At 47.8% G+C, this 27742-nt stretch overlaps 2 protein-coding genes across 2 annotated transcripts in view; both read left to right on the top strand.

Moving 5' to 3' along the window:
* DDRGK1 (DDRGK domain containing 1) overlaps positions 1 to 27742 on the top strand; it is a 642973-nt gene that overhangs the window by 444801 nt on the left and 170430 nt on the right. The window lies entirely within an intron of this gene.
* KAZALD1 (Kazal type serine peptidase inhibitor domain 1) lies at positions 291 to 27668 on the top strand. Its single transcript, XM_068111283.2, has 4 exons — positions 291 to 878; positions 1171 to 1340; positions 26888 to 27035; positions 27236 to 27668. The coding sequence occupies exons 1-4, from the start codon at positions 353 to 355 to the stop codon at positions 27331 to 27333; spliced, it is 942 nt and encodes a 313-aa protein (XP_067967384.1). The 5' UTR covers positions 291 to 352; the 3' UTR covers positions 27334 to 27668.

Here is a 27742-nt window from a genome sequence, read left to right on the forward strand (position 1 = left end):
TTCGGGTAAAATTCCCACAATCTGCTGTATTTATATTCGGTTAATCAATACGGTCTAAAATAGAACATTATCGATTACCTTTCGTTGTTGGTGTACATCCCACCATGTACAGCGCCTTCAGACAGTCACACCCCTTGACTTTCTTCACATTTTGGTGTGTTACAGCCTGAATTTATTAAAATGGCGTGTTACCTATTTTGTGATAACCTGTATGTTTGGAAGGCGAAGGTACAAGATAGGAATGTGGGAGGGATTGTAGAAAAAGTTTGGCAGAGTCCTGCGTTTGGAACGAAGACAGCGAGGCGATGGAGGGGGGAGGGTCTAGAGAGTCTGGTGACGTCACAGGGCAGCAATGGTGCAGGTCATCCCACGACGGGTGTCCGCGTACCGCTTCTACTTTCTTCTCTTGCTGGCGGATAATGTCGCCGTCCAATCGTGGCAGGACCTCCGGCTTCGACGGCTGTACCTCTCGCAGGCGGCGGACGTCGGTTGTGGCACCTGCGAGCTCAACCTGTGCCAACCACCGCGGGGCTGCACCGCCGGGACGGTCGTCGACCGCTGCGGCTGCTGCATGGAGTGCGGGAACGTGCAGGGTCAGCCATGCGACCCACGACCCCATCACGTCGGCCCCTCGTACCGTCTGTACGGCTCGTGCGGCCGGGGCTTGGCGTGCTTGCGGTACCCAGCACGAGACGGGCGGCAGAGACTGCGGGAGGAAGAAGAGTACGATTGCGCGTGCGTCGACGGAGCGGGGACGGTGTGCGGATCGGACGGACGGACGTACGAGAGCAAGTGCAGGCTGCGGGAGGAGGCGCTCACTCGGGGGAGACCTACGGGGGTCCGCATCACCGTCCGACACGAGGGACCTTGTCGAGCAGGTGAGCATAGCATCGCCGACACTCATGTGACGTTCCCACCGGGTCTACCCAATCCGCCTCCGTGTCCCAATTCCCACGGTGCAGGAACCACGACCACCTCAATCCTTCTGCTACGATCTCAACTCAACCACAGCAACTGGTCGCAGGACTTTGTCCAGGATACCTGCACACGGTGGCCTACCCTTCTCGCTGACGTTCAAATCGTAAACTCGTTCTTCCCGCCTGAAGTTCACCCCTCGCATCCTCCGGTCGCCCTCATCTTGATGTCCTCCCCCACCCTCCTCCCTTGTAGTGCCCACGGTCGTGTCGCCGCCCCGGGACGCGCGCACAGCAAGTGGGACCTCGGTGATGCTGCGATGCGAGGCGTTCGCCTTCCCGCTCGCGCGCCTCACCTGGTTCCACCTGCGGACGTCTGCGTCGGAATTCGAACTGCCTGGAGACGACGCGCGCATATCGGTGCAGGTAAGCGTACCGTGTGCTTCCTTACGCCTGCCTGATGCGTGAACAGGCACACCTGGTCCTGGGCACCTGATGTGTCGTCACAAAGGCCTTGGTTTCGTTATTTACCTGATGTGTCGTCACAAAGGCCTTGGTTTTGTTATTTACCTGATGTGTCGTCACAAAGGCCTTGGTTTTGTTATTTACCTGATGTGTCGTCACAAAGGTCTTGGTTTTGTTATGTACCTGATGTGTCGTCACAAAGGTCTTGGTTTTGTTATTTACCTGCTGCGTCGTCACAAATGGCTTGGTTTTGTTATTTACCTGATGTGTCGTCACAAAGGTCTTGGTTTTGTTATTTACCTGATGTGTCGTCACAAAGGTCTTGGTTTTGTTATTTACCTGATGTGTCGTCACAAAGGCCTTGGTTTTGTTATTTACCTGATGTGTCGTCACAAAAGTCTTGGTTTTGTTATTTACCTGATCTGTCGTCACAAAGGTCTTGGTTTTGTTATTTACCTGCTGTGTCGTCACAAATGGCTTGGTTTTGTTATTTACCTGATGTGTCGTCACAAAGGTCTTGGTTTTGTTATTTACCTGATGTGTCGTCACAAAGGTCTTGGTTTTGTTATTTACCTGATGTGTCGTCACAAAGGTCTTGGTTTTGTTATTTACCTGATGTGTCGTCACAAATGTCTTGGTTTTGTTATTTACCTGATGTGTCGTCACAAATGTCTTGGTTTTGTTATTTACCTGATGTGTCGTCACAAAGGTCTTGGTTTTGTTATTTACCTGATGTGTCGTCACAAAGGTCTTGGTTTTGTTATTTACCTGATGTGTCGTCACAAAGGTCTTGGTTTTGTTATTTACCTGCTGTGTCGTCACAAATGGCTTGGTTTTGTTATTTACCTGATGTGTCGTCACAAAGGTCTTGGTTTTGTTATTTACCTGATGTGTCGTCACAAAGGTCTTGGTTTTGTTATTTACCTGATGTGTCGTCACAAAGGTCTTGGTTTTGTTATTTACCTGATGTGTCGTCACAAATGTCTTGGTTTTGTTATTTACCTGATGTGTCGTCACAAATGTCTTGGTTTTGTTATTTACCTGATGTGTCGTCACAAAGGTCTTGGTTTTGTTATTTACCTGATGTGTCGTCACAAAGGTCTTGGTTTTGTTATTCACCTGATGCGTCGTCACAAAGGTCTTGGTTTTGTTATTTACCTGATGTGTCGTCACAAAGGTCTTGGTTTTGTTATTTTCAATTTTCTCTTTTTAAATCTCCTTTTAAAACAAGCCACGTGCGGACCGACCTAATTATCACCTCATTCAAACTGATAATTATTTATTTTAGCTCTTTCACGAGCCTCGATTCAGTATACAAAAAAAAAAATAGTAAATCGTTCTAGTCATATGAGAGATATCTGAACACTTGTTAACCGGTGAGGTTAATTTAACCCTGTTAACTACCGTGAGCATTGTCTTTATGACGTCACTTATGGACGAGGGTGAGACACTTGTTAACCGGTGAGGTTAATTTAACTTTGTTAACTTCTGTTCAGATTTATTTTATGACGTCACTGGTGGAAGAGGGTGCGACTCAGGTTAAAATTGAAGCCGTCATCCCATCACAGTTGAAAAAGTTTTTTTTTGTCTGAAATCAACTTCCTTTTCTGTTATTTGCTGTTCCGTGGGTCTATATTGCTGCTGGTTATTGTACCTCTAATATAGTGTCTGGTATTACCTTTGCCACCGAAGGTGGATGGAGGTTATGTTTTCACACCTGTCTGTTTGTCTGTCCGTTTGTGAACAAAATATCTCAAAAAGTTGTGGACGGATTCGGACGAAATTTGGCATAGATGTAGCGTATGTGACAATGACGAAATGATTCGATTTTGGTGAAGATACGGATCCGGATCCGGTTAGTAGAATTTCTTAAGTGATTCTTCACCATTGGGGGATAGTGCCAAAAACAATATAAAGCAGGATATCTCAAAAAGTTGTGGACGGATGATTTTGATTACATATGATTCTATATTGTGATTTTCTGGTCTACTCTGGGATACAAAACGTAAACTGTTCACTTGGTGGAGGTATGCTCTCTACTGAGTGCCGTTGTGGTTATATACTGCACTTTCAATGTGGACGGTCCATAGTAAAACAATTTGGGGGGACTTCGAGAAAGTCCTTCCAAAAAGACTCACCGCCGAATCACATCTTTCTTGCTAAAATGTTCCTGAAGTGATTATGGTATATATATACATATATATATATATATATATATATATATATATATATATATATATATATATATATCTATATATATATACTAGCAGAGGTACCCGGCTTTGCACGGGAGTGGGAGGAGGAGGGGAGGGGGAAAGAGGAGGGGAGGGGAACGGGGGGGGAGGGGGGGAGGAGGGAAGCGGGGGAGGAGGAGGGGAGGGGGAAGAGGAGGGGAGGGGAATGGGGGGGGAGGGGGAAGGGGGGGAGGGGGGGAGGGGAAGGGGGGAGGGAAGGGTGCGGGGGTGCCCAGGGGAAGAAGGGCCCCTCCCCTCCCCCCTCCCCCCCTTTCCCCTCCCCCCTCCCCTCCCCCTTCCCCCTCCCCCTCCCCCTTCCCCCTCCCCCTCCCCCTTCCCCCTCGTTCCCCTCCCCCCTCCCATCCCCCTCCCCCTCCCCCCTCCCATCCCCTTCCCCCTCGTTCCCCTCCCCTTCTCTTCCCCCTCCCCTCCTCCTCCCCCTTCACACCAGGGGGGTTGACTCAGCCTGTCATCCCACCGAGGTCGGAAGTCGGAACTCATTGTCGTCAAATAAATGTAGCCTGTATGTTTCACTCTTTGTCACATGCCGTTGGTCCCATGTCAATCGGATGAAGTTGAAAAATTAACTTTACGAAGGTTCTCTGGGACGTACTGATTCCGAATAATGAAGTTGAAAAATTAACGTTCCGAAATACGCTAATTACGCTAACAGAAGCGCTGGAGGGAGCACTGCGCTCCCTCCCTTAGATTCCCTCCCTCTTCTGCTAGCGCTAATTACGCGTAACACACTAATTTTAAAACCCGAAGTTTTTTTTAATTTTAAGGTGTGCTGTGTCAGAAGCGCTAGAAGCGCTGCGCTCCCTCCCTTCGAATCCCTCTCTCTTCTGCTAGTGCTAATACGCTAATTTTAAAACCCGAAATTTTTTAAATTTTATGTCTCCGTGACATTCCTGGGACCATCCCGAGTCGAACAGTACTTTCCGCTCGCAAATCCGTCCACGGGTTCTCGAGATCTTAGAGATCATAGATAGAGGCCAACTCTACTTTATATATATAGATAGATAGATATATATATATATATATATATATATATATATATATATATATATATATATATATATATATATATATATATATATATATATATATATATATATATTGTTGTGGATATGAGGATTGTGTTTTTTTTATTGTGTTTTTTATTATTATTGCTTTATTCTGGACCCTCCTCACTCCAGTGTTGTATAAAGGTCAAAGGGCGTTCCCGTAGTTAATTCCATAAAGCAGACACGTCAGCCAATCATAGATTTCCCCCTTGTTGATAGTTATATCTTTATTATGTGTATTAGGGTAAGGCCTTGTCTTCCATTAAGATGACACTCCATTGCACCAAGTGAAACAAGATAGATTCCCTTTCATTCCCATTCCCAAAATCTCCATTTCCAGCTACATCCCCTCCAAGTCTCCATTGCCAACTACACTGGGCAGTTTGCCAGGTTTGCTACAGCTGTGGTTGCTGATTTCGCCCCAAAGCCGCCATTAAGCATGTGCTCAGCTCGAGGAAGAAGGGCGTGCCCGCCCATGGTCATCAAGGGCGGAGCCAGAGGGCCGTGCCGACCAATCAGGGCCGAGGCGAGCTGACCGATGGGCGTGTCCTGAAGGCCGGCGGCTTGATCGCTTGAGGCGCTATAAAAAGCGCGCGCGCAAGAGCCGAGTAGTTGGACAGGGAGACGTGCAAGTTGTGGAGTTGTTGAGTTGAGTGGTTGGACCAGATGAGCTTTGACAAGACGAGAGAGACGAGTCCTAAAAAGAGCACGCGACGTCCACACAGCCACAGCAGCAACAACAGCCGCTTGGGGCCTGGACGGCAGTTTTGAGCAGGGCCGCGAAGGAACGGCGGCTGCGAAACGCGCCGATCGTGCTGCAGGACCCGTTGGACCTTCCTCTCCCTCCAGCCATCCACCTCCTGCCTTTCCATCCTTTTGTGTACATGAGTTTGTTCTGTGTGTCTTGTCCCTGGGTATTAATTAAGCTTGTATAAGTTAATAATTGCACTGTGTCTCTGAATTCTTCTGTAAATTATTTTCTTATCTTTCCTTCTTCCTTGGTTACTTTGAGCGTGTAAATAGTAAGAATAAATTTAGTAGTATTTCCAACCTTTTTGTTTTCGTCTTCTTCTTCTTCACATCCGAGTCGCTTTTGTCTTTTCCATATTGAATATCTGTGGCGCGATCCGGCCAACGTTCGGGAATCGGGTTAGTCGGGGTAACTGTTCGGCCGCGGTGCCATCCGCTCGGCAAACACAACATCTTATCCGCGGTCCGTAACAATTGGTGTCGGGAGCGGGGTCGGACCCGAAGCGCGCTTAACGCGCTCAAAATTACGAGCTGCCGAAATTTGTTTTGTTTTAAAGAAAAACCTGAATTTTGAAATCGCGCCATGGCTGGTCAAGGCAACGGGATGCCGGTGGGAGAGATAGACGGGGTAGAATCGACCCAGGACCTCGGGGAAATGTATGTGGAGGAGGGCAATGAGGAGGTGGTTGAGGAGGTTTCAGGTGCGCAAAATGGCGCTCTTGCGCACGAGGTTACGGGCGCGCAAAATGGCGCCTCGCACATGGCTACGGCGGCCGCGCCCGCTGCACAAGTGGGAGGGATTGACATGCAGGCCCTCATGGAGCAATTTATGACGCAAATGCAGGCGTCCCTCAACCTGCAGAGGGACGAGATGAGGGCTAATAGTCAGCAATTGGGGAACCAGATGGATGCTCAGGGTGAGCGATTGGAGGGCCAAATGGGGGTAATGAGGGATGAAGCGAGGGGTACCAGTGCCCAAATTGGGAAGATAGACAAGAAATTTGAGGGGTTAGACAAGAAATTTGAGGGGTTAGATAATAAATTTGAGGGGTTAGACAAGAAATTTGAGGGGTTAGACAAGAAATTTGAGGGGTTAGACAATGGGATAGAAGGGGTGAAACATGGGTTAACGGGGGTGGAAAATAGAATGGCTGCCCAGGAGATTCAGATAAAGGGGGTGAAAAATGGGTTAGAGGGGTTAGAAAACAAGATGGAAAACAAATTGCGGGAAATAGGGGAGCAATCCGCCCGAGAAATTAAACAAATGGGAGAGCAGATAGAGGAGGTGAAAATCGGGGTAGAAACCAAATTGGATGCCCAAAGGGATGAATTAGGACAGATGAGGGCGGCATCTACAAAAGAGATGGAGGAGATACGACGAGGTGTAAGCGAGGAGGTCTCGGGGGTGCGCGAGGAGGTAAAGCGAGGTGAGAAGCGTATGGAGAAAGAGGTGAGGAATAATACGGCTAGGTTACAGGGGGGCATAGAGGGTCTGACGAGGGGAGTAGAACAGCTGACAATGGGACAAAAAGAACTCGTGGACCAAGTGGAAAAGAATACTGCAATAATCGGGGGGTTAAAAGCGACACAGAAAGACATTAAAAATGAATTAATAGCGACACAGAAGGAATGTCAGATGGTACATGAGGGGTTGACGACGAGGTTGGAAGAGGTGACGGAAGTAATGGAGACGAAGGACCGGGAGGTGAGGACGCACATAGAAACGGTTAAGGTGGCGTTAGAGGAAGAGATAGAGGGGGCGCACCGGGAAATGAAGGAGGTAAAGGAAAAATTAGAGGAGGTGGAAGAGGGGGTGAGTGAAATTAAAAAGAGACGAAGGGAAGCTGAGAAAGAGATAAAGGAGGAAGTAATGGAATTGGTACAAGGTCTGTGCTCGAATCATGATGGTCTGCTTACTACCCAAATATAGAGTTTGCAGGTGGCAGAGGAGGTGCGGAGACGAGGTGCCAAGGTGAGTGGCGATATATTTGGAAATGCATATGATGTGAGGGGAGCTTCAGTCGGCTTGGGGGGTGGTGTAGACCCGGGTGTTCGTGAGGGACCAATGGTGAGATGTATGACTGGTCCGGAGTGTATGGAAAGAGGAGGTGTGCAAGGAGGTCTGGCTATGGGGAGTGAGGAGGGTGCTGGTGAGCAAGGGTGTGCGGGTATGGAGTGGGTAGCGGGTTGCGGAAGGGCGGCCCAGGCATCGACACCAGGAGGGGTAGTGTTTGGAGGGACGGGGGACGCGCGGGAGCCCCCCGGGAATAGCGTACTGTGGGAGCCCGAACGGTTTGGTCCCGCGTTGATCCCGCAAGGAGTGACGCGCGGGGTCCGACCTTCGGGCGCCCACAAGGTCCCACTCGCGCCGTATGACGGCAAGAGTGATTTAAGGGCGTACCTGGCGCAGTTTGAGTACGTGTGTAAAGGCAACGGTTGGAATCCGGACGAAGGTGGAGTACACCTGGTAGGGGCGCTGCGCGGTGCGGCGGCGGAGGTGCTGACAGCTTTACCACCGGGTGCTCTCACCTTGTCAGCTCTCCGTGCGGCTTTAATTAATCGTTTTGGTATCGAGCAGCAAAGGGAGCTTGTTAAAGCTCAACTTGCGCAGCGAAAATGCAAGCCCCAGGAGACCATCGGGGAACTTGCTCACGATATTCGCCGTGCGGTAGGGATTGCACACGCGGACATGGCAGCGAGTTCCCAGGAAAGCCTGGCGCTGGATCACTTTATCCAGGCCCTTCCGGATCTGGAGCTCCGACAACAGCTCGCCATGTGGCGCCCGCAGACCATGAGTCAGGCGGCCGACGCTGCAGCCCGTTGGGAAGCAGCGAGGCCCCTGGCCCGGGGAGGCGAGCGCCACGCAGTGGCGGTGCTTCAGGTGGGGCCCGTGATGGGGGGCGGCCCCCCAAGGGGGCCCGCCCCCGACGGGGGCCCTGACCTGGAGAGCATGGTCCGGAGGTTAGTGGATCAGCGCCTGGCGGGACCTGGACCATGGCAGGCGGCTCCAGCGGTGGCACCCGGTAGTCCCCGACAGAGTACCCCAATTCGGACATACAAGGGGGGAAATTCGGAATACCGGAGGCAAGCACCTTACCAGGTAAGGTGTTATAATTGTGCTCGGATGGGTCACCGTGCGTGGGAGTGTCGAGCTCCGCGCCGGGACGTTCCCCGCCAGCCGATGCCCTCAACTCCGCCCAGTATCGATCGGCCTAGCCGACCTCAGACACCCCCCCCCCCCGCCAGGGCCCGGGAAACTAGAACGTGCCGGGCATGCAGGGCGGTGTTCGGCAGTAGGGGATGGAGAGGAGCCCTCGTTGACGCGACAGGTCATTCATTGTGGCCAAATTGGAACAGGTAGTTTGACAATTCGGTGCAAAATTGCCGGCGTGGGGGTAGACGCCGTTGTGGACACAGGAGCTAGCGCCACGATCATCAGCCCCGTGATCCTTAATTCGAGTGCAGACGGCTGGGGTAAAATCCAGCGTCTGGAAAATCATAGTTTGCAGTTGGCTACCGGGGCAACGGCTCCGATCATAGGGCGTGGTTTTGTGACCCTCAAGTTGGGATCGGTAAAGCAAGAGATAGAGGTTTGGGTGGCGGAGGTGTGCGACCCGTGCTTAATAGGGTTGGATTTGTTGACTGCCGGCGGTTGTAAAATCGACTTGAGTCGGGGGATCCTGCGATGGGGAGTGGAAGATCTACCATTGGAGGGGGTGAGCATGCGCGAGAGGGTGGAGCTGGAGGCTCCTGAGGCCGTGACCATCCCTCCAGGGGCCGAGGCCATAGTGCCGGCCCGATGGTCAGCTCGCCCGACATGGCAGGAGTCCTGCGGCCTGGTCGAACCGGTGGCAGCGCGATCCATACCTGGTTTAATCGTGGGCCGCACCCTTGTAAAAACGGACGGGCCGGTGGTGGCCGTCCGAGTAATTAATATTAGCACAGAACCACGCACTATAGTGAGGGGCACGAAGATAGCTGGCTGCACCCCAGTTAGAGAAGTCGCGTCAGTGAGGGGCGAGAACGTCCAGCCGAGCCGGCCCCAGGGGGAGCCTTCAATAAGTAATAGGAATTGGCCCGATCCCATTTGCGAGATGGTAAATCGTAGTAGTGTAGAGTTGGGAGGTACCCAGAGGGAGGCCTTACACAAACTGGTTGGGTCCCATTTGGACCTCTTCTCCTTGTCCACCGAGGATATTGGACGTACGGGCCTGGTGAAACATCAGATCCACACCGGTGAGGCCCGGCCTATTCGTCAGGCCACCCGACGGCTCCCTTGGAGCAAGAGGGCGGAAGCTGACGAGCAGGTTGAAAAAATGCTCGACGCAGGCGTGATCGAGCCCTCGGGAAGTCCCTGGATGTCACCTGTTGTGCTGGTCAAAAAGAAGGATGGGACCACGCGGTTCTGCGTGGACTATCGCCAGCTAAACAACGTGACACTCAAGGACTCATATCCCCTGCCAAGGATTGATGACACCCTCGATGCCATTGCGGGCTCAAACTGGTTCACAACTTTGGACCTCAAGAGTGGGTATTGGCAGGTGGATATGGATCGGACAGGGAAGGAGAAAACGGCATTTTCCACAGGTAAGGGGCTGTATCAGTTCACTGTGATGCCGTTTGGTTTGTGTAACGCCCCCGCCACCTTTGAGCGATTAATGGAACATGTACTAGGCGGCATGCCATGGCAATCATGCCTGGTATACCTGGATGACGTCCTAGTACATGCCAAGACCTTCCCCCAGGCGTTAGCTAATTTGGATCAGGTGTTCGGGTGCCTCAGACAGGCAGGGTTAAAGCTGAACCCGAGTAAGTGCACTTTGTTGAGCAAGAGAGGTGGCCTATCTAGGTCACGTGATCGGCCGCGAGGGGGTAAAAACGGACCCAGACAAAATTAAGCGGTAGAGGAGTGGCCCGCACCACGTACCATCAAGGAGGTGCAGGGATTTTTGGGACTCTGCTCCTACTACCGGCGCTTTGTGGCGAAATTTGCGGAGTTGGCCCGTCCCCTCCACCGGCTTACGGAGAAGGGGACGCGATTTGATTGGACAAGGGAGTGCCATGAGGCCTTCCTAAAATTGAAGGGGTGTTTAACATCCGCACCCCTTCTAGCTTACCCCACTAGTGACGGGACATTTACCCTGGACACGGATGCGAGCCAGGAAGGATTGGGCTCAGTTTTGTCTCAGACACAGGAGGGCGTGGAGAGAGTGATTGGTTATTATAGTCGGGCCTTAAGTAGGCCCGAGCGAAATTATTGTGTTACTCGCAAAGAGTTATTGGCTATGCTGGCTGCCATGAACCATTTCCACCCGTACCTGTACGGGCGGAAATTTTCGGTTAGAACTGACCATTCCTCCTTGCAATGGCTCCTTCGGTTCAAGGAACCAGAGGGCCAAATTGCAAGGTGGTTGGAAAAGTTGCAGCAGTATGATTTTGATGTGACCCATAGGGCCGGGAAGGCCCATGGTAATGCAGACGCACTCTCTCGGCGTCCTTGTCTGGGGGAAAACTGCAAATTTTGTGCGAGACACGAGGAGAGGGAGCAATTGGGCGATTCTGCCCCGATTCTCGTCGTCCGGGCAACCCGGGTGAGAGGGCCAATTTTGCCACTAACCGCGGACGAGGAATTTGGAGAGTTGGCTTGGAGCACGGCCCAGCAGGAGGATCCTGTTCTGGGGCCGGTGTTCCAATGGGTCAAATTGGGGCAAAGACCAAAGGGGGAAGAGGTCACCCCCCTCGGGGTGCAAACAAAGGCGTATTGGGCTCAGTGGCAGACCCTGGAGTTGAAAGGCACCATCTTGTATCGCAAGTGTGTGGAGGTTCCCTCTGATAGAACTTCCTGGCTGGTGATAGTCCCTGACAAATTCAAGAACGTCATATTACAACAGGTGCATGGTACCCGCTCCGGCGGCCATTTGGGCAGGACAAAGACAATATCTCCGGTCCGCCGGAGGTTCTATTGGGTGAATATGGGGCGCGACATACAGGACTGGTGTCGGAGATGCGATGCCTGTTCTGCCAAAAAGGGACCAGCACGGAGGATGAGGGCCCCCCTTCAATTACACCAGGTGGGGGCCCCCCTTGAGCGGGTGGCTATGGATATTCTAGGAGCGCTGCCCCGCACCCGCCAAGGTAATAAGTATATCCTCGTTGTAATGGACTATTTCACTAAGTGGCCGGAGGCCTACGCCCTCCCCAACCAAGAAGCCGGGGTTGTAGCGCAGGCCTTCGTGGCAGGATTTGTATGTCGGCACGGGATTCCACAGGAGCTGCACACCGATCAGGGACGAAATTTTGAAAGCCAATTATTAAAAGATGTGTGCAGACTCCTGTCAATTCGGAAAACCAGAACCACGCCCTTGCGGCCACAATCTGACGGGATGGTGGAAAGGTTCAATCGAACATTGATCCAACAACTGGCATTGTTCACCACCACCCGTCAGGATGACTGGGACGAACATCTCCCGTACTTGTTGATGGCCTACCGAACTAGCCAGCACGGAGCCACCGCATGCAGTCCAGCGTTGCTTATGTATGGGCGGGAGTTACGGGCTCCCGCCGACTTGCTATGCGGTCCCGTGCCAGACACCACGGATACACCGCCGAGGGAGGGTTACGCACGTCACTTGGAGGAAGGCATGGAGTGGGTCCATGCCTTCACCCGCCGCCAGCTCCATCTGGCGGGGGCCAAGATGAAGCGCAGGTATGACGACCGGAGCCAGGGGAGTCAATACGCTCCGGGGATGAAGATTTGGTTCATTAATCCCCGGAGGCGGAAGGGCAGGTGTCCAAAACTCACCTCCACCTGGCAAGGCCCGGGAGTCGCCCTGTCGCAAATCTGTGACGTGGTCGTTAAGATCAAAATGGGGCCACGGGCCCTCCCTCGGATCGTCCATGCCGACCGGATAAGACCTTATGCCGGCGAGCAGGCGCCCTCATGGATCGCCTCGGCTCTAGATGCCGAGGCAGGACCCAGTACCTCTTGCGATGGGGGCTCGTAGCGTCAGAGGACTGGGGGGATGGTAGTGGGAGATGCCCGATGTGGTGGGATGGCAACTCTGTCATCCCTCACAGCGGGGGGCAAAGGAGCAATAGATTTATGGGGTTTATGGCAGTGAAAACTAGCCCGGGAGGGTTAGGATATAATGATAGGGAACTAGAAGATGACCTTAGGTAACGTTAAGGTTAGGTAGTGACAATGATACCTGTAGTGGGGACGCAGGTAGGTTAGTGTGGATGATAATGACGTGGTATGTGCTTAGTTTAAAGGGAAGACGGGGAGCACTAAGTTAGCAGGGCAACAGGTAGTTTAGATGATGCCGTGTGAGTGTTGGAGGTGTATTTAGAAGTGTATTGTGAAAAGTGTGTGAGGAACAGGTGTGATTGCACAGGTGTGCAACAACAGGTGTATGGAGAATGGTTGTGTGAAATATGTGGAGTGTGGAATACCTGGAGTGTGGAATATATGGAGTATTGGAATGGATGGTCGTGGAGTGAGTATGGTGGAAACTATGGAGTGGAGTGGATGGTGCGAAGGTGTGAATGGGGGAAGGATGGACCCCCATCACGAATACCCGGGGAGGGTAGTGTAAGTGTTAGGTAGGGGGTATAGGTAAATTGTGGTTGGATATTGGCATCTGTGGTGCGGGTGAGAGAATGGTATTTGAGATGGGTGCATTAGTGTTGTGGAAATGGCTGGGCGTGTGGCCTGTTAGTGTGTGTAGTTGGTTTGAGCACTCCACCACTGTGAGGATGTCGGCCAGGTGAGGCCGCAGGTGGGCTCTGGGAGCCGGTAGAGTTGTTGTGGATGGGGCCCGAGGATCCGGAGGACGGACCCGGGTAGCCCAGTGCCAGAGGGCACCGAGGGGTGACAGAGCCAGGAGGGGCCTTCCCCAGTTAGTTAGGTTAGGGTGAGGAGCTAGGTAAGCTCGGGTGGCAACTGCAGTGGTGGAGGTGTGCAGGTGGGTAGGCCTGCTGGGAGAGCTACACGCCCCAGTCCTGAAATTGTGCAAGGGCACAGGGAGTTGCATCAGGGGAGTGAGACCCCAAATTAAGGAAGCACCACAGTTTGGTCAATGGGAATTTGGTTTTTAAAACCACATAGAGTAAGATTGCCAATGGTTTGGCAGGGAAAGACCCCGGGTAGTGTAAAGTGTGTTAAAGTCATTTAGAGGATAGTTAGGATTAGGAATCTCCTCGCACCAGCTACATCCACTCACCCGGGATGACGTACCTCCACACCATGCCAGGTTGTTTTAATTATTTTTGATGCAAATGTTTGGAATGAGAGACGCATCATGACATGGGTGTGACATTGTGCTTTGTTGTTCCATGTCTTCCTCCTTATGAGGATTGATGATGAATTGGGTGATGGCAAATTTTGGATAGAGGGAGTGAAGACGAATTTGGTATAGGGGGAAGATGTGATGGTAGCGACGAATTTGTAAAGGTGTAGATTTTGTAAATATGGGGTAAGGGCAAGGGTAGAGTAGGTGACAAGGGGGGGGGGTGACGTACGGTAGGGACGAGCTTTTCTCACTTCGCTCTCCGTACGCACTTCGCCTTGCATTGCCTTATTGATGTGTACCCTTGTGACCTTGCCCCTCGCTCATCTGTCTTTTCCCCCTTTTGTCTCCCACATGAGGACCTGTGCGCCACTGGGCGCCGAGGGGAGCGTGCGTGAGTCCGCCATTGTGTGCCCGGAACTCCCAGAACCAGCTGTCTGCATCGATGCACCACATTATGGACCACATGTCTGTGGCCGAGCACCACTTATGGACCCCATGGGTTGGGGCATGGCCCCTCTGCTGGAACCGGCCATGAAGGCCCGAAATCTTGCTGGTGGACCTTGGCCACAGGGCACCGATGCCCCACAGGTGAACCACACTAGTCGGCCCCTGTGGGCCATAAATAAATAAAAATGGACACGTTGGGTGCATTTCATTTTATGTTCAAATAGGCCACCAGTAAGAAAATGAAAGAAAATGACAACATCTGGAAGAAAGCAAATAGCCAGCAGAGGGAGCCGAAGAGCAAGAGACCACCTGCAGGGTTAGGGGTTTGTTTGTTGTTTTTATTTTATTGAACAATGATGACTGTGCACCGATTGGTGCTTGAGGGTGTGTTGGTGCATTTTGGGTGCTTTCAGGGTGCATTGATGCAGAGCAGACTGTCTCTCCCCCCCAAAAGAACAATCGCAGGTCCTGGGTTGTGTTTTGTAAATAAAGTAGAGCCATTGTAAATAATGCGCCCACACCGTAAATGTATAGTTTGAAGACCATTCCGCAATTCGGTTAGCTGTGGGTGTGAGTCTGTTAGGTAGGGTGCAATGGAGCAGCGGGACATATTTATTTATGTTTTAAAACTGTCGCACTCAGGGTCAGGTTAAATGTAGAGGGAACTACACCTACGTGTCACACTAAGTTAAAGTTATAGGCCCGGGCCGTGCCTAAGAGGAGGAGGGTGCAGTGTTGTAGATACGAGGATTGTGTTTTTTTTATTGTGTTTTTTATTATTATTGCTTTATTCTGGACCCTCCTCACTCCAGTGTTGTATAAAGGTCAAAGGGTGTTCCCGTAGTTAATTCCATAAAGCATACACGTCAGCCAATCATAGATTTCCCCCTTGTTGATAGTTATATTTTTATTATGTGTATTAGGGTAAGGCCTTGTCTTCCATTAAGATGACACTCCATTGCACCAAGTGAAACAAGATAGATTCCCTTTCATTCCCATTCCCAAAATCTCCATTTCTTGCTACATCCCCTCAAAGTCTCCATTGCCAACTGCACTGGGCAGTTTGCCAGGTTTGCTACAGCTGTGGTTGCTGATTTCGCCCCAAAGCCGCCATTAAGCATGTGCTCAGCTCGAGGAAGAAGGGCGTGCCCGCCCATGGTCATCAAGGGCGGAGCCAGAGGGCCGTGCCGACCAATCAGGGCCGAGGCGAGCTGACTGATGGGCGTGTCCTGAAGGCCGGCGGCTTGATCGCCTGAGGCGCTATAAAAAGCGCGCGCGCAAGAGCCGAGTAGTTGGACAGGGAGACGTGCAAGTTGTGGAGTTGTTGAGTTGAGTGGTTGGACCAGATGAGCTTTGACAAGACGAGAGAGACGAGTCCTAAAAAGAGCACGCGACGTCCACACAGCCACAGCAGCAACAACAGCCGCTTGGGGCCTAGACGGCAGATTTGAGCAGGGCCGCGAAGGAACGGCGGCTGCGAAACGCGCCGATCGTGCTGCAGGACCCGTTGGACCTTCCTCTCCCTCCAGCCATCCACCTCCTGCCTTTCCATCCTTTTGTGTACGTGAGTTTGTTCTGTGTGTCTTGTCCCTGGGTATTAATTAAGCTTGTATAAGTTAATAATTGCACTGTGTCTCTGAATTCTTCTGTAAATTCTTTTCTTATCTTTCCTTCTTCCTTGGTTACTTTGAGCGTGTAAATAGTAAGAATAAATTTTGTAGTATTTCCAACCTTTTTGTTTTCTTCTTCTTCTTCTTCACATCCGAGTCGCTTTTGTCTTTTCCATATTGAATATCTGTGGCGCGATCCGGCCAACGTTCGGGAATCGGGTTAGTCGGGGTAACTGTTCAGCCGTGGTGCCATCCGCTCGGCAAACACAACATCTTATCCACGGTCCGTAACAATATATATATATATATATATATTTGTTGCGGAAATGAGGATTGTGTTTTTTTATTGTGTGTATTATTATTATTGCTTTATTCTGAGCCCTCCTTGCTCCAGTGTGTATAAGGTCAAAAGGGCGTCCCGGTAGTTAATTCCATAAAGCATGCATTGAAGGACACTATAATATCCCTGTTCAGTAGTTTATATCCTTATTATGTGTTTTAGGGTAAGGCCTTGTCTTCCATTAAAATGACACTCCATTGCACCAAGTGAAAAAGATAGATTCCCTTCATTCTTCATTCCCATTCCCACAAACCTCCATTTCCCCTTTCGTCATGGCCAAGCCTCAATCTGCCAATTACATCCCCTCCAAGTCTCCATTGCCAACTGCACTGGGCAGTTGGCCAGTTTGTTACAGCTGTGGGTTGTTTTCGCCGCAAAGCCGCCATTGAACATGTGCTCGGGTTGGGGAAGAAAGGCGTGCCCGCCCGTGGTCATCAAGGGCGGAGCCAGAGGGTCGCGCGACCAACCAGGGCCGAGGTGAGCACACCGATGGGCGTGTCCTAAAAGCCGGCGGCTTAATCGCCGGAGGCGCTATAAAGGCGCGCGCGCAAGTAGTTGCGTAAAGAGGTCCATGACAAAGAGAGGTCCATGACAAAAGAGGTCCATGACAAAGAGAGGTCCATGACAAAAGAGGTCCATGACAAAGAGAGGTCCATGACAAAAGAGGTCCATGACAAAAGAGGTCCATGACAAAGAGAGGTCCATGACAAGAGAGGTCCATGACAAGAGCAGGAGCTGAGTTGTGTGGTTTTGGTCAGAGTTGGTCGTCAGTGGTTGCGTTGAGTGGTTGCGTTGGTTGCGTTGAGTTGCCGGTGGTGAAGAGTGGTTGGACCAGGAAAGACACGAGGAGAGAGAACCCGTCACGCCAGACCCCCCACCAGCGCGTCGGCTCCACCAAGCAGCTCCGACCCGTGATCCCGCGCACACGACAGGATCGGTGGCATCAGCGGCCGTCGAGGTCCAGCCCGACGTCCCGTGCGGGATCAAGCTCCAGCCACACACCTCCTTCCAGCCAATCCTGCCTGCAATTTCCCCATTCGTGTACGTGAGTTTGTTCTGTTTGTTCTGTCCTGGGTATTTAATTAAGTTTGTATAAGCTAGTAATTTTCACTGTGTCCTTCTGGTCCGTCCCTCTGTCTATATTATTTTCTTATCCTTCCTTCTCCTTGGTTATTTTGAGCCTGTAAATAGTAATAAATAGTAATCGTATTTCAAACCTTTTTTTGCCTTCGTCTTCCTCTTCTTCACATCCGTGTCGTCTTTGTCTTTTCCCTCATTGAGTAGCTGTGGCGCGATCTGGCCAACGTTTGGGGAATCGGGTTTAGTCGGGGAAAAACTGTTCGGCTGCGGTGCCTCCGCTCGGCAAACAACATCCTTAAGCACGGACCGTAACAATATATATATATATATATGTATATATATATATATATATATATATATATCTATCTATAATTCCAGTAATCTCTGTGTGTCTGTCTGTATGCGACCGCTGTTTCTCAACAACTACCGGTCCGATATACTTGAAACTTGCCAGGTATATTGCTGGGGACCCGAGGATGTGCCTTTTCAAGGTTTGAAATTAATCGGACAAGTGGTTCCCAAGGTATGGTCACCGTACTCGCAAGCCGTTCGCTTTGGCTTTGCGAATGGACCAAACCATTTCATGTAAATAGAGGGGGGGGGGGGGGGGGGTTCTGTGGTCGTTACTGCGTGGACCAAACCATTTCATGTAAATAGAGGGGGGGGGGGGGGTTCTGTGGTCGTTACTGCCACGTGGTTTCAAAGTTTTTTTTTGTTGTTGTTGTTTGCACGCATGTTTTTTTGCACGCACGTACGGGCAAGCACGTACGGGCAAGCACGTACGTGCGGGCACGCCCTTGTATATATAATTGTAAGAAATAGTAGAAACTCCAAAGTACGAGCAGGGCGTCTCATTTGTATTGAATAAATAAATCGTTAGATTAAATAAGACGCGGACGTAGCTTCAGGACGTCGATCTTTAATTGTGGACAAGCTTTCGACCAACAAAGGTCTTCTTCTGAGTCTACAAAAACAGCAGGCATCTATATCAGTCAAGTATGTATGGTGATATGTGTGTGAGATGTGTGATGTGTGTAGAAAATGCATACAGAAGGAAGAGCCACGCCAAAGTTCACTCACCAGCCCCAAGTTCAACGGAAGTGACCGTTTGCGTTACAGTTAGGGTGCACGTGCATATACAAATATAGAGATATACATACATAAACACACAAGCATATATTCATATCCCATTTATATTCATATAATATATTTATATATTTATATAAATGACATATAAAGGTAGAATTGAATGAATGATGAATGAATGAATGAATGAATGAATGAATGGGTTAAGGTTAACAATTTGATTGGGTTGATGTGGGAACATGCTTTAGTCATCAAAATTTATGCCATGAGGGACTTTTGTCCGAAGTTTGTGTATCCAAAAGGACTCACGTTTCAGAATCGTGGTGTGTGATCGATTTGTGATCGATTCAATGGCAGAGATCTGAATGTCATTTATAGAGTGATCCGGTTGATTAAAGTGTATCGTGTAAGGTAGAGATTTGCCCTGACTGGTGTGGAAGTTATTGATTTCTGACCGGGTGTTATTAAATCGTGTGTAGAGTGTATTCTCAGTTTTTCCAACATATTGTTTGGTGCACTTTTGGCAAGTGATCAGGTATATGACCCATGTAGATTTGCAGTTCATATAGGAGGTGATGGGGAATTTTTGTCCAGTGCTAGAACTACAGAATTTGTTTCCTTCGAGTAAATGCTTGTGAATAATGCATTTGTTTGCTGTGCATTTATAGAAGCCAGGGATCCTAGTTTCTTTGTTGTGGGGCTGTGGGTGCTTTGCTTTTACCAAGAGGTCCCTGAGTGTCCGACCACGTCGAAATGATGTTAGTGGAGGTTGAGGAAATGTGGTGCCGAGTGTTTCTGATTGATGGAGGAGAGGAAGGGCCTTATTCAGAATACTTGGCAATTGGGATGAGGTAGCAGAGTAGGTGGTTACCAGTGGGACACGGTTAGTTGCAGGTTTGGGTTTGTAAGTCAGAAGGTCTGCTCTCGGTATGTGTTTTGCTCGGGTTATTGCTTCTTGCACAGAGTGAGGGTCATAGTTTCTTGCAATGAAGTGTGTTTCTAATTGGCAGAGAGAAGTTTCTTCTGCCATTTTTGTTGAGCAAATGCGTCTTACTCTGAGTGCTTGACTGTATGGTATGCTTGCAATTGTATGTTTAGGATGAGATGAAGAAGGGAGAAGGTAAGAGTGAGTGTCTGTTGGTTTGGTGTATAGTTCTGTTTCGAGTCTGTTATTTTGAAGCGTGAGTGATGTGTCTAGAAAGTGAACTTCGGACTGTGAGCTGTCGAATGTGAACTTGATGGTCGGATGAATCAAATTTAATTCATTTTGGAATTGTGCGAGACTACGGGGGGATTTTGACCAGATGAACTGGATGTCATCAATATAACGTACCCAGGATTTTTCCAAGATTCCGTGATGAGGTTGTGCATTGATCTTGGCCTCTATCATTCCCATGAAGATGTTAGCGTACGATGGTGCAACAGGGGTACCCATAGCGGTACCTTGAGTTTGAATGTAATGTCGTCCGTTGAATTGGAAATTATTCAGTTTGAGTGTCAGTTCTAATAGGCGCATAAGGTCTTGAGTAGGTGGCATTGGGACTTGTCGTGTATCGAGGGCTTTGCGGCATGCAGACAGGCCTTCTGAATGTGGAATATTAGTGTAGAGGGATGTAACATCTGCTGTGACTAAAATGGTTTGGGAGTTGAAAGGTGAGTATATTCTGTTCAATCCTTGGATGTGGGTCAGAAAACTGGTTGTGTCCTTGAGGTATGAGGAGAGCTTCAACACGAGAGGACGTAAATGACAGTCAACAAATTTTGATATGAGAACAGTTGGACATGTGCAGCCAGATACGATTGGTCTACCTGGATTGTTTACCTTGTGTATTTTAGGAAGAAAATAAAGGTTAGGGCAATGAGGATCTTTCGGAACCAAGCGAGATTTGATGGTTTTATCCACCCGAATAGAATGTACTACCTTTTTAACCTCTTCAAGATGTAAAAGGGTAGGGTCGGATGGGAGCTCTTTGTAAGTATCACTATGTAGTTGACGATTACCTTCTGCAACGTAATCGGTAGTCGACATAATGACAATGCCAGTACCTTTATCTGCTGGCTTTATGACTATCTTTTTTTTTTTTCTTTTCTTTTTTTTAAAATATACATATATACATATATACATATATTTTTTTATATACATATATACACGAGCTGAGGTACCCGGCTTCGCCCGGGTTGAATAAGAATAAGACAAATATATGATGAAAAGAACATGTATATTTTAGAGCAATATCACAGTACATTTCCTACATGACGTTTTGTCAATTTTCAATTTCTCAAAACCTCTTGGTATACAACATTTCTGGTTTTCTTACTTGGTGCCAAGACATAAAGTATACAACATTTCTGGTTTTCTTACTTGGTGCCAAGACATAAAGTATACAACATTTCTGGTTTTCTTACTTGGTGCCAAGACATAAAGATTGCTTGGTTTTCCATCCCTCGAGCAGCCCACGTACAGCTGGCCATGGGCAAACACTTGTTCTGTGAAGTTCAGGCCTACAACCTTCATTGATTGCCCCTGCGCCCTGTTGATGGACATAGCAAAACATAGCCTGATGGGGAACTGAATCCTCTTGAAGGAGAATGGAAGGTCAGGTGGAATAAGTGGTATCCTTGGAATGAATACTTTCTCTCCTCTGTATTGTCCTGAGAGGATGGTTGCCTCTAGGACATGCGGCATCATTTGCTGGATTGTCAATCGTGTTCCATTACACAGCTTTGGTGGATCAAGATTCCTTAGAAGCATGATTGGTGCTCCCACCTTGAGAATCAACCTGTGTGTTGGGAGTCCTTGAGGCTGAAGACTGTTGAGAAACTCAGTTGGGAAGTTTACTGCCTGATCTTCATCTGTCACTTTGTCAAGAGAATCATAATTTCTTTCATGACCGAGAAGTTGGTGGAGGAGCAAATTGTTGATCTCTTGAACAGCATTGTTCTTGGGGGCCAAAATGGCTCTTTCGGCAAGCCATGATGAGTCCTGGAACTGGGTCTCCATATTGGGAAAGACCTTTTTGATCAAGTCATCTTTTGTTTCAACAAACTGTCCAAATGGTAGAATTATTTGTTCTGATGCATCTTGAGGGTATAGGCCATTGCCAACTTTCAAAAGCTGGCTTGAGAACGCCCCTGCAGTGTTGTCACCAAGAAGGTGGACTCTCATGTTGGTATTCAGGGTAAGTCTTTGCACATGTGGCCAGAGGAGATAAGAAGACTTGATACAGGCCTTGACTTGATCTGCTCTTGTGCCCTGTTGGATGACTGGGAGAGTCTGACGAAAGTCTCCAGCCAGAACAGTTGTCACACCACCCATGATTTTCTTGTTGTTGCGAATATCTTGGAGTGTTCTGTTCACTGCTTCGAATGCCTGCTTGTGGGTCATAGTAGCCTCATCCCAGATGATGATTTTGCACTGTTGAAGGATCTTGGCGTTTGCTGAATTCTTGCTAATGTTGCAGGTTGGGGTGTCTTGCTTGGTCAAATCCAAAGGCAGTTTGAAAGTTGAGTGTGCTGTCCTTCCTCCTTCAAGAAGTGTAGCTGCAATTCCACTTGAGGCCACAGCCAGAGCAATTTCCGAATTTTGACGAACCTTGGCCAGGATGATATTAATGAGGAATGTTTTTCCGTTCTTGGCGCGAAAAAATGGCGCGCATTTTGTCATTATGTGCGACTTTACGTCACTCCTACGGACGTGACAACATTTGTTTTCCTTAAAAATATATTTAAAATAAATAAAATAGTACATAAATTAACAATAAACGAAGCTAAAAAACAATTTAAAATACAATAAAAAGCACATTAAAAATATATAAATATGTACGTACGTCGTACAGTATACTGTACATACGCGCAACCGCTGATTCGCATTCAAAACAGAGGCGACGTACAGTATTCCTTTACTGTGTCTGTGTTAGCCATGGGTCTGAAGAAGGATAATGCTAGTGTTTCCAAGCATAATGTGGTTACGATGGACGATAAGGTAAATCTGATTAAAAGGTATGGAAAAGGTGGAAAAGTGTCGGTGATAGCGCATAGACCTTATCACGAATCGGAACCGCAATGCGTCATGGGATCGGAAAGGGGCAATAGCGCCGCCACAAACTACACCATGGAATTGCAGCTGGCGCGGTTTTTTAAACCATTGATATTAAAATAAAAAGTAGCCTATAACCACCGGAATTTTATACTGATTCCGAATCTGTGTCTAAAACTTTTCTCCGACATGTAGTTCTTGAGTTATAAGCGGACATCCAGACAGAGAGACACTCCTCCTTTATATATAGAGATATATATATATATATAAGTAAGTTCGAAATGGTATATATATATAGTTATAAGTTCAAAACACACCTGGTCACAAGTGTGTCGCACTGACCGGGGTCCTCATTCGAGGTCCTCAACATCATCCCGTTTCGGCCCTTCAACCTCGATACGGTCAGCTAAGGTGGGCCAGCAGGGGCACATACACATCCACATGCAGCAACTACACCTGTATGCATACAAATTAGACCCCCACCCCCAGCTAGTGCGAACGCAGACTACAACAGCAACACCTCCACATCCAGAATCCACAGCACCAAACAAACACGGTGGAACACTCAAACACCCACCTTTATACCCTTCACCACTCACCAACAAAACACACCAGATCATTCATACACACATCCATACACAACACCAACCAACCACCTACCTACCCTTACAACCTACACCACTCAGCATACAAAAACAAACACACTCATGCAAAAACACACACCCTCACCCACTCACTCACTCACATACACAAAATAAGAAATAATAATAGTAACAAAAACAAACACACAAAGACTCGTCATATATTCATATATGACGAAGTCCTCGTCATATAAATAAATGACTTTATTACTTGCAAAATCGAAGATTTTTCAATTATATTGGTCGGTTGCGTTTGTGGTTCGGTCTGTCTGTCTGTTTGTTTGTTACTTGCCAGAAAAGATTCCGGCAAATATGTTGGTTGGTTGGTTTGTCTGTTAGTCTGTCTGTTTGTTCGCAGTACTACGTCTACACCGTTGCACGTAGAATCGCCAAACTTTACACACATATTTGTCTTGCCCTGGAATAGACTGTGCCCAATTTTTAACTCTCGGCCCAAGGCCTCCATTATGATGTCATAATTCGATAATTCGACGAGTACAAAACTTCATCCAATCAAGATGCAATTTCTTGAGCGCCATGTCAGCATAAACTGGTGGAGAAAAAAAAAATGATGACGTCATCGGTCGCGTGGTTCAGCCGCCATCTTGGAAAAACCGAAACACTTTGCATCTCTATATCTCCGAATGTGCTGAATAGAAAAAATTGAGACATGGCTCATTGTAAATAACTCTCCATGGGGAATAAAATATGTTAATGATGATGTCATAGGTGCCTCCATTATGACGTCATAATTCGACAAGTACAAAACTTCACCCGATCAAGATGAAATTTCTTGAGCATAAGCTAGGAATAAATTAGTTTAGAAAACAAATAATGATGACGTCATCGGTCACGTGGTTCGGCCGCCATATTTGTTCAACATGGCCGATAAAACAAAGAACATTCCGGCAAGTCCTCGGTCTCTGACCGATTTTTCATCTGTTTGTGTTACGTGCTCCTCCCCAAACCCCCTCGTCACGGTGTACCTCCGAGTCCCAAGAGGAGTCACGGCAGAAAGATGTGTTATTCTGTGTCAAAGATCAATGGTGAAACCACACCAATTGTTACCAACAAACAAATATTGTATTAAGGTCACACAAGAATAACAGTACAACAACAATAGTAATCAATTGTACAACCAATATATATTTCCTAAGATGGTACCATCAGGTTCGTACAATAAAACTCACTGTGCTCCAAGTGAGCGAAAAGAAGAACATTCCCAATGTCTCTATTCCCGCATCAAGCCAAAGTCGTATTCCGGCATCAAGCCAAAGTCGTATTCCGGCATCAAGCCAAAGTCGATCCGCTCCAGCGATCGTCAGAACGATGTCTAATCGAGACCAGAATCCCGTTCAGATGACAGTCACAGTCCCGCTGCCAAAGCTGCATAAAGGCGCTCTTCAGGCGACTGGGAAATCACACCCTCGGGTATGGACGTTCCACGGCTCCCACTCGGCGAACCGCATATTTCCAACTCAAAAGCCACGTTGCACACACACACACACACACACACACACACACACACACACACACACACACACACACACACACACACACACACACACACACACACACCAGATTAACGTCTGAATGCGGTGAAAATGGTTTGAAGCGAAGTGAAAAACCTTGAGCGAAGCGCCAAGCGCGCAAGTCATAATGGCCGACGGCCCCTTTCTCGAGGCGTAACGGCAATACGATGATTCTCCTCGGAATCAACCGCAAAACCTGACATGCAGGTTGATCTGTCACAGCGATAACAACTCTGTCGCAGGAATCCCTTTCCTGGGAAAGCCAAAGTTCACTCGTGACTCTCGTTCGCCAATCGTTCGCTCCAGACATCGAAGCAGCTAGGCTTCTTCTCCGACTCGCTCGCTCCACCTTTTCTTCCTCCTCTTCCTCTTCGTCGTCGTCCTGTTCCGGTTTCATTTAAAACATTAACTTTTTACCTTTTGAAAATAATAATCTCCATTTTCCCTTAACCCTATCGGACCCGCTGTCGACTTTAGTCGCCACGGCCATACTCAACCTTCTGACATGAATTTCACCATTCATATAACTGCATGACACAGCTGGAAGTGGCTGGTCCTCACGAGCAGCGCTCGCTTTAGTGGAACGGGTCCGATAGGGTTAAACGACAACAATAATAGTACATGGAATCAAAAATGTTTACAGTGGATGAAAACCACAACAACGGAAGTGACGAATCCGTAACAGTTTGTCTGTCTGTTTGTTCGCAGTACTACGTCTACACCGTTGCACATAGAATCGCCAAACTTTAGACACATATGTGTCTTGCCCTGGAATAGACTGTGCCCAATTTTAAACTCTCTTGGCCAAAGGCCTCCGTTATGATGTCATAATTCGATAATTCGACAAGTACAAAACTTCATCCAATCAAGATGCAATTTCTTGAGCGACATGATGGCATAAACTGGTGGAGAAAAAATAATAATAATGATGACGTCATCGGTCACGTAGTTCGGCCGCCATCTTGGAAAAACCGAAAAACGTTGCACCGCCATATCTCCGAAAGTGCTGAATAGAAAATATTAAGACATGGCTCATTGTAAAGAACTTTCCATGGGGAATTAAAGATGTTAATGATGATGTCATTGGTGCTCCATTATGACGTCATAATTCGACAAGTACAAAACTTCATCCAATCAAGATGCAATTTCTTGAGCGCCATGTCGGCATAAACTGGTGGAGAAAAAAAAATAATGATGACGTCATCGGTCACGTGGTTCGGCCGCCATCTTGGAAAAACGGAAAAATTTTGCGCCTCTATATCTCCGAAATTGCTGAATAGAAAAAATTGAGACATGGCTCATTGTAAAGAACTCTCCATGGGGAATAAAATATGTTAATGATGATGTCATAGGTGCCTCCATTATGATGTCATAATTCGACAAGTACAAAACTTCATGTGATCAAGATGAAATTTCTTGAGCATCATTAAGGAATAAATTAGTTTAGAAAACAAATAATGATGACGTCATCGGGCACGTGGTGCGGCCGCCATATTTGTCCAAATTGGCCAATAAAAAAGTACATTTCTGCAAGTCCTCGGTCTCTGACCGATTTTTCATCTGTTTGTTTGTCACCGGCCTACAGGTCACAATTCGAAACCGATCGTCACAAAACTTCACCAAGTTGTATAGATGAACCCAATTGAGAAGCCTATTGTTTTTGGGGTCAAAAGGTCAAAAGGTCAACATAGGCGAAAGGTCACAAACTTTGCCAAATTTCTAAAATCCTCAATTTTCATCCGATTGACTTGAAATTTGAAGAGGACTTGCATATCTGGTCACTGAATTCAACCACAAATTATATTTGAGGTCAACATAGGCCAAAAGGTCAACATAGGCCAAATTTCTAAAATCCTCAATTTTCATCCAATTGACTTGAAATTTGAAGATGACTTGCATATCTGGTCACTGAATTCAACCACAAATTATATTTGAGGTCAACATAGGCCAAGTTTTTAAATTCCTCAATTTTCATCCGATTGACTTGAAAATTGAACAGCATTTGTACATTGAGTCACTAATTATGGAAACTAAATATTTTTGTGGTCAAAAGGTCAAAGGTCAACTCACGGTCAACCTTACAAAGTCATCATTTTTCATCTGAAAAATCATCACTTTTCTTCCTGTTGACCCGAGCTTTGATCAAGATCGTAAATTTTAATCTTCATGAAATGGACAATTTGCTGTGTCAATGGAAAACTTTTGGGGTGGGGGGGCGGATTTTGCAAGTATCGTGCTACGCATGACGCCTTCTTGTTTTCTCTGTTAATGAAATGATGCATGGATGAGACCCTGGCACAACTTACATGGTAAATAATATGGCTCTATTCGAATTCCACACAATGTGTACGTAAATGCAGACATGTTGCATTACCACTCATTCCCCGATTGCAGATACGTGGAGGACCAGGTCGGTACCGGGTGAGTGGATGGTTACGCATCGATCCGCTGCATATAAGTGACGTCGGCACGTACGTGTGCGAGGCTAGTAACGTACTGGGCAAAACGCGTGCACGTGCCTTACTCTCGCTCATAAACCATGGTAGGTTTGCAGCGATTGTATCTGTGATATATTCTGAAAGAGCATTGACCATTCCTCAATCTTCCGGGTTAAATGACACATTTGATTTACCTTCATGTAATACATCATGATAGCCCGCTAAAGACCTGGGGGCATTAGACCCAGATGGTGTGCAATATTGTGGATAATGGTCTTAAGATTTCCGTTCATGTATATTGTAGATGAAGATGGTGACGATGATGGTGATGGTGATGGTGATGACAACGATGGACCATGGGTGGCTGGATCGGCTTATGCTGAGCTGTACGATTATTTTTAGTCCAGTCATCTAATAACTTTCAACATGGTACAACTACTTGCAGACATTAAGATCCAAGTAGATTCCTTCTGGCCATTCAACAGAAGCATGTTGACTTGACAAAACAACTTGCAAGCACAATAACTCGATCCACATGCTGCTTAATCGGCCTACAGATTTGAGTTGTATATTTGTTATACATTGATGAAGACAGGTGGATGATATCATGAATAGAAACAAGACTGGTGTAAGCGCATGGGTTTATCCAATTGTACTTTTGATGACCTGTGTATGCAACTGTCCATCAAATGGACAAATTCTTTATAATAAAATGCAGGCATGATGGAACACACAAATGCAAAATGTCTGGTTTTGGAAAAGATGTGGAGTGGTTGCAGTGCTTAAAGGTGGTAGTAAACCATCCTTCATA

The sequence above is a fragment of the Myxine glutinosa genome, chromosome 3 (genome assembly GCF_964187855.1).
Source record: "Myxine glutinosa chromosome 3, kmMyxGlut1.1, whole genome shotgun sequence".
In the NCBI taxonomy this organism is placed as follows: domain Eukaryota; kingdom Metazoa; phylum Chordata; class Myxini; order Myxiniformes; family Myxinidae; genus Myxine; species Myxine glutinosa.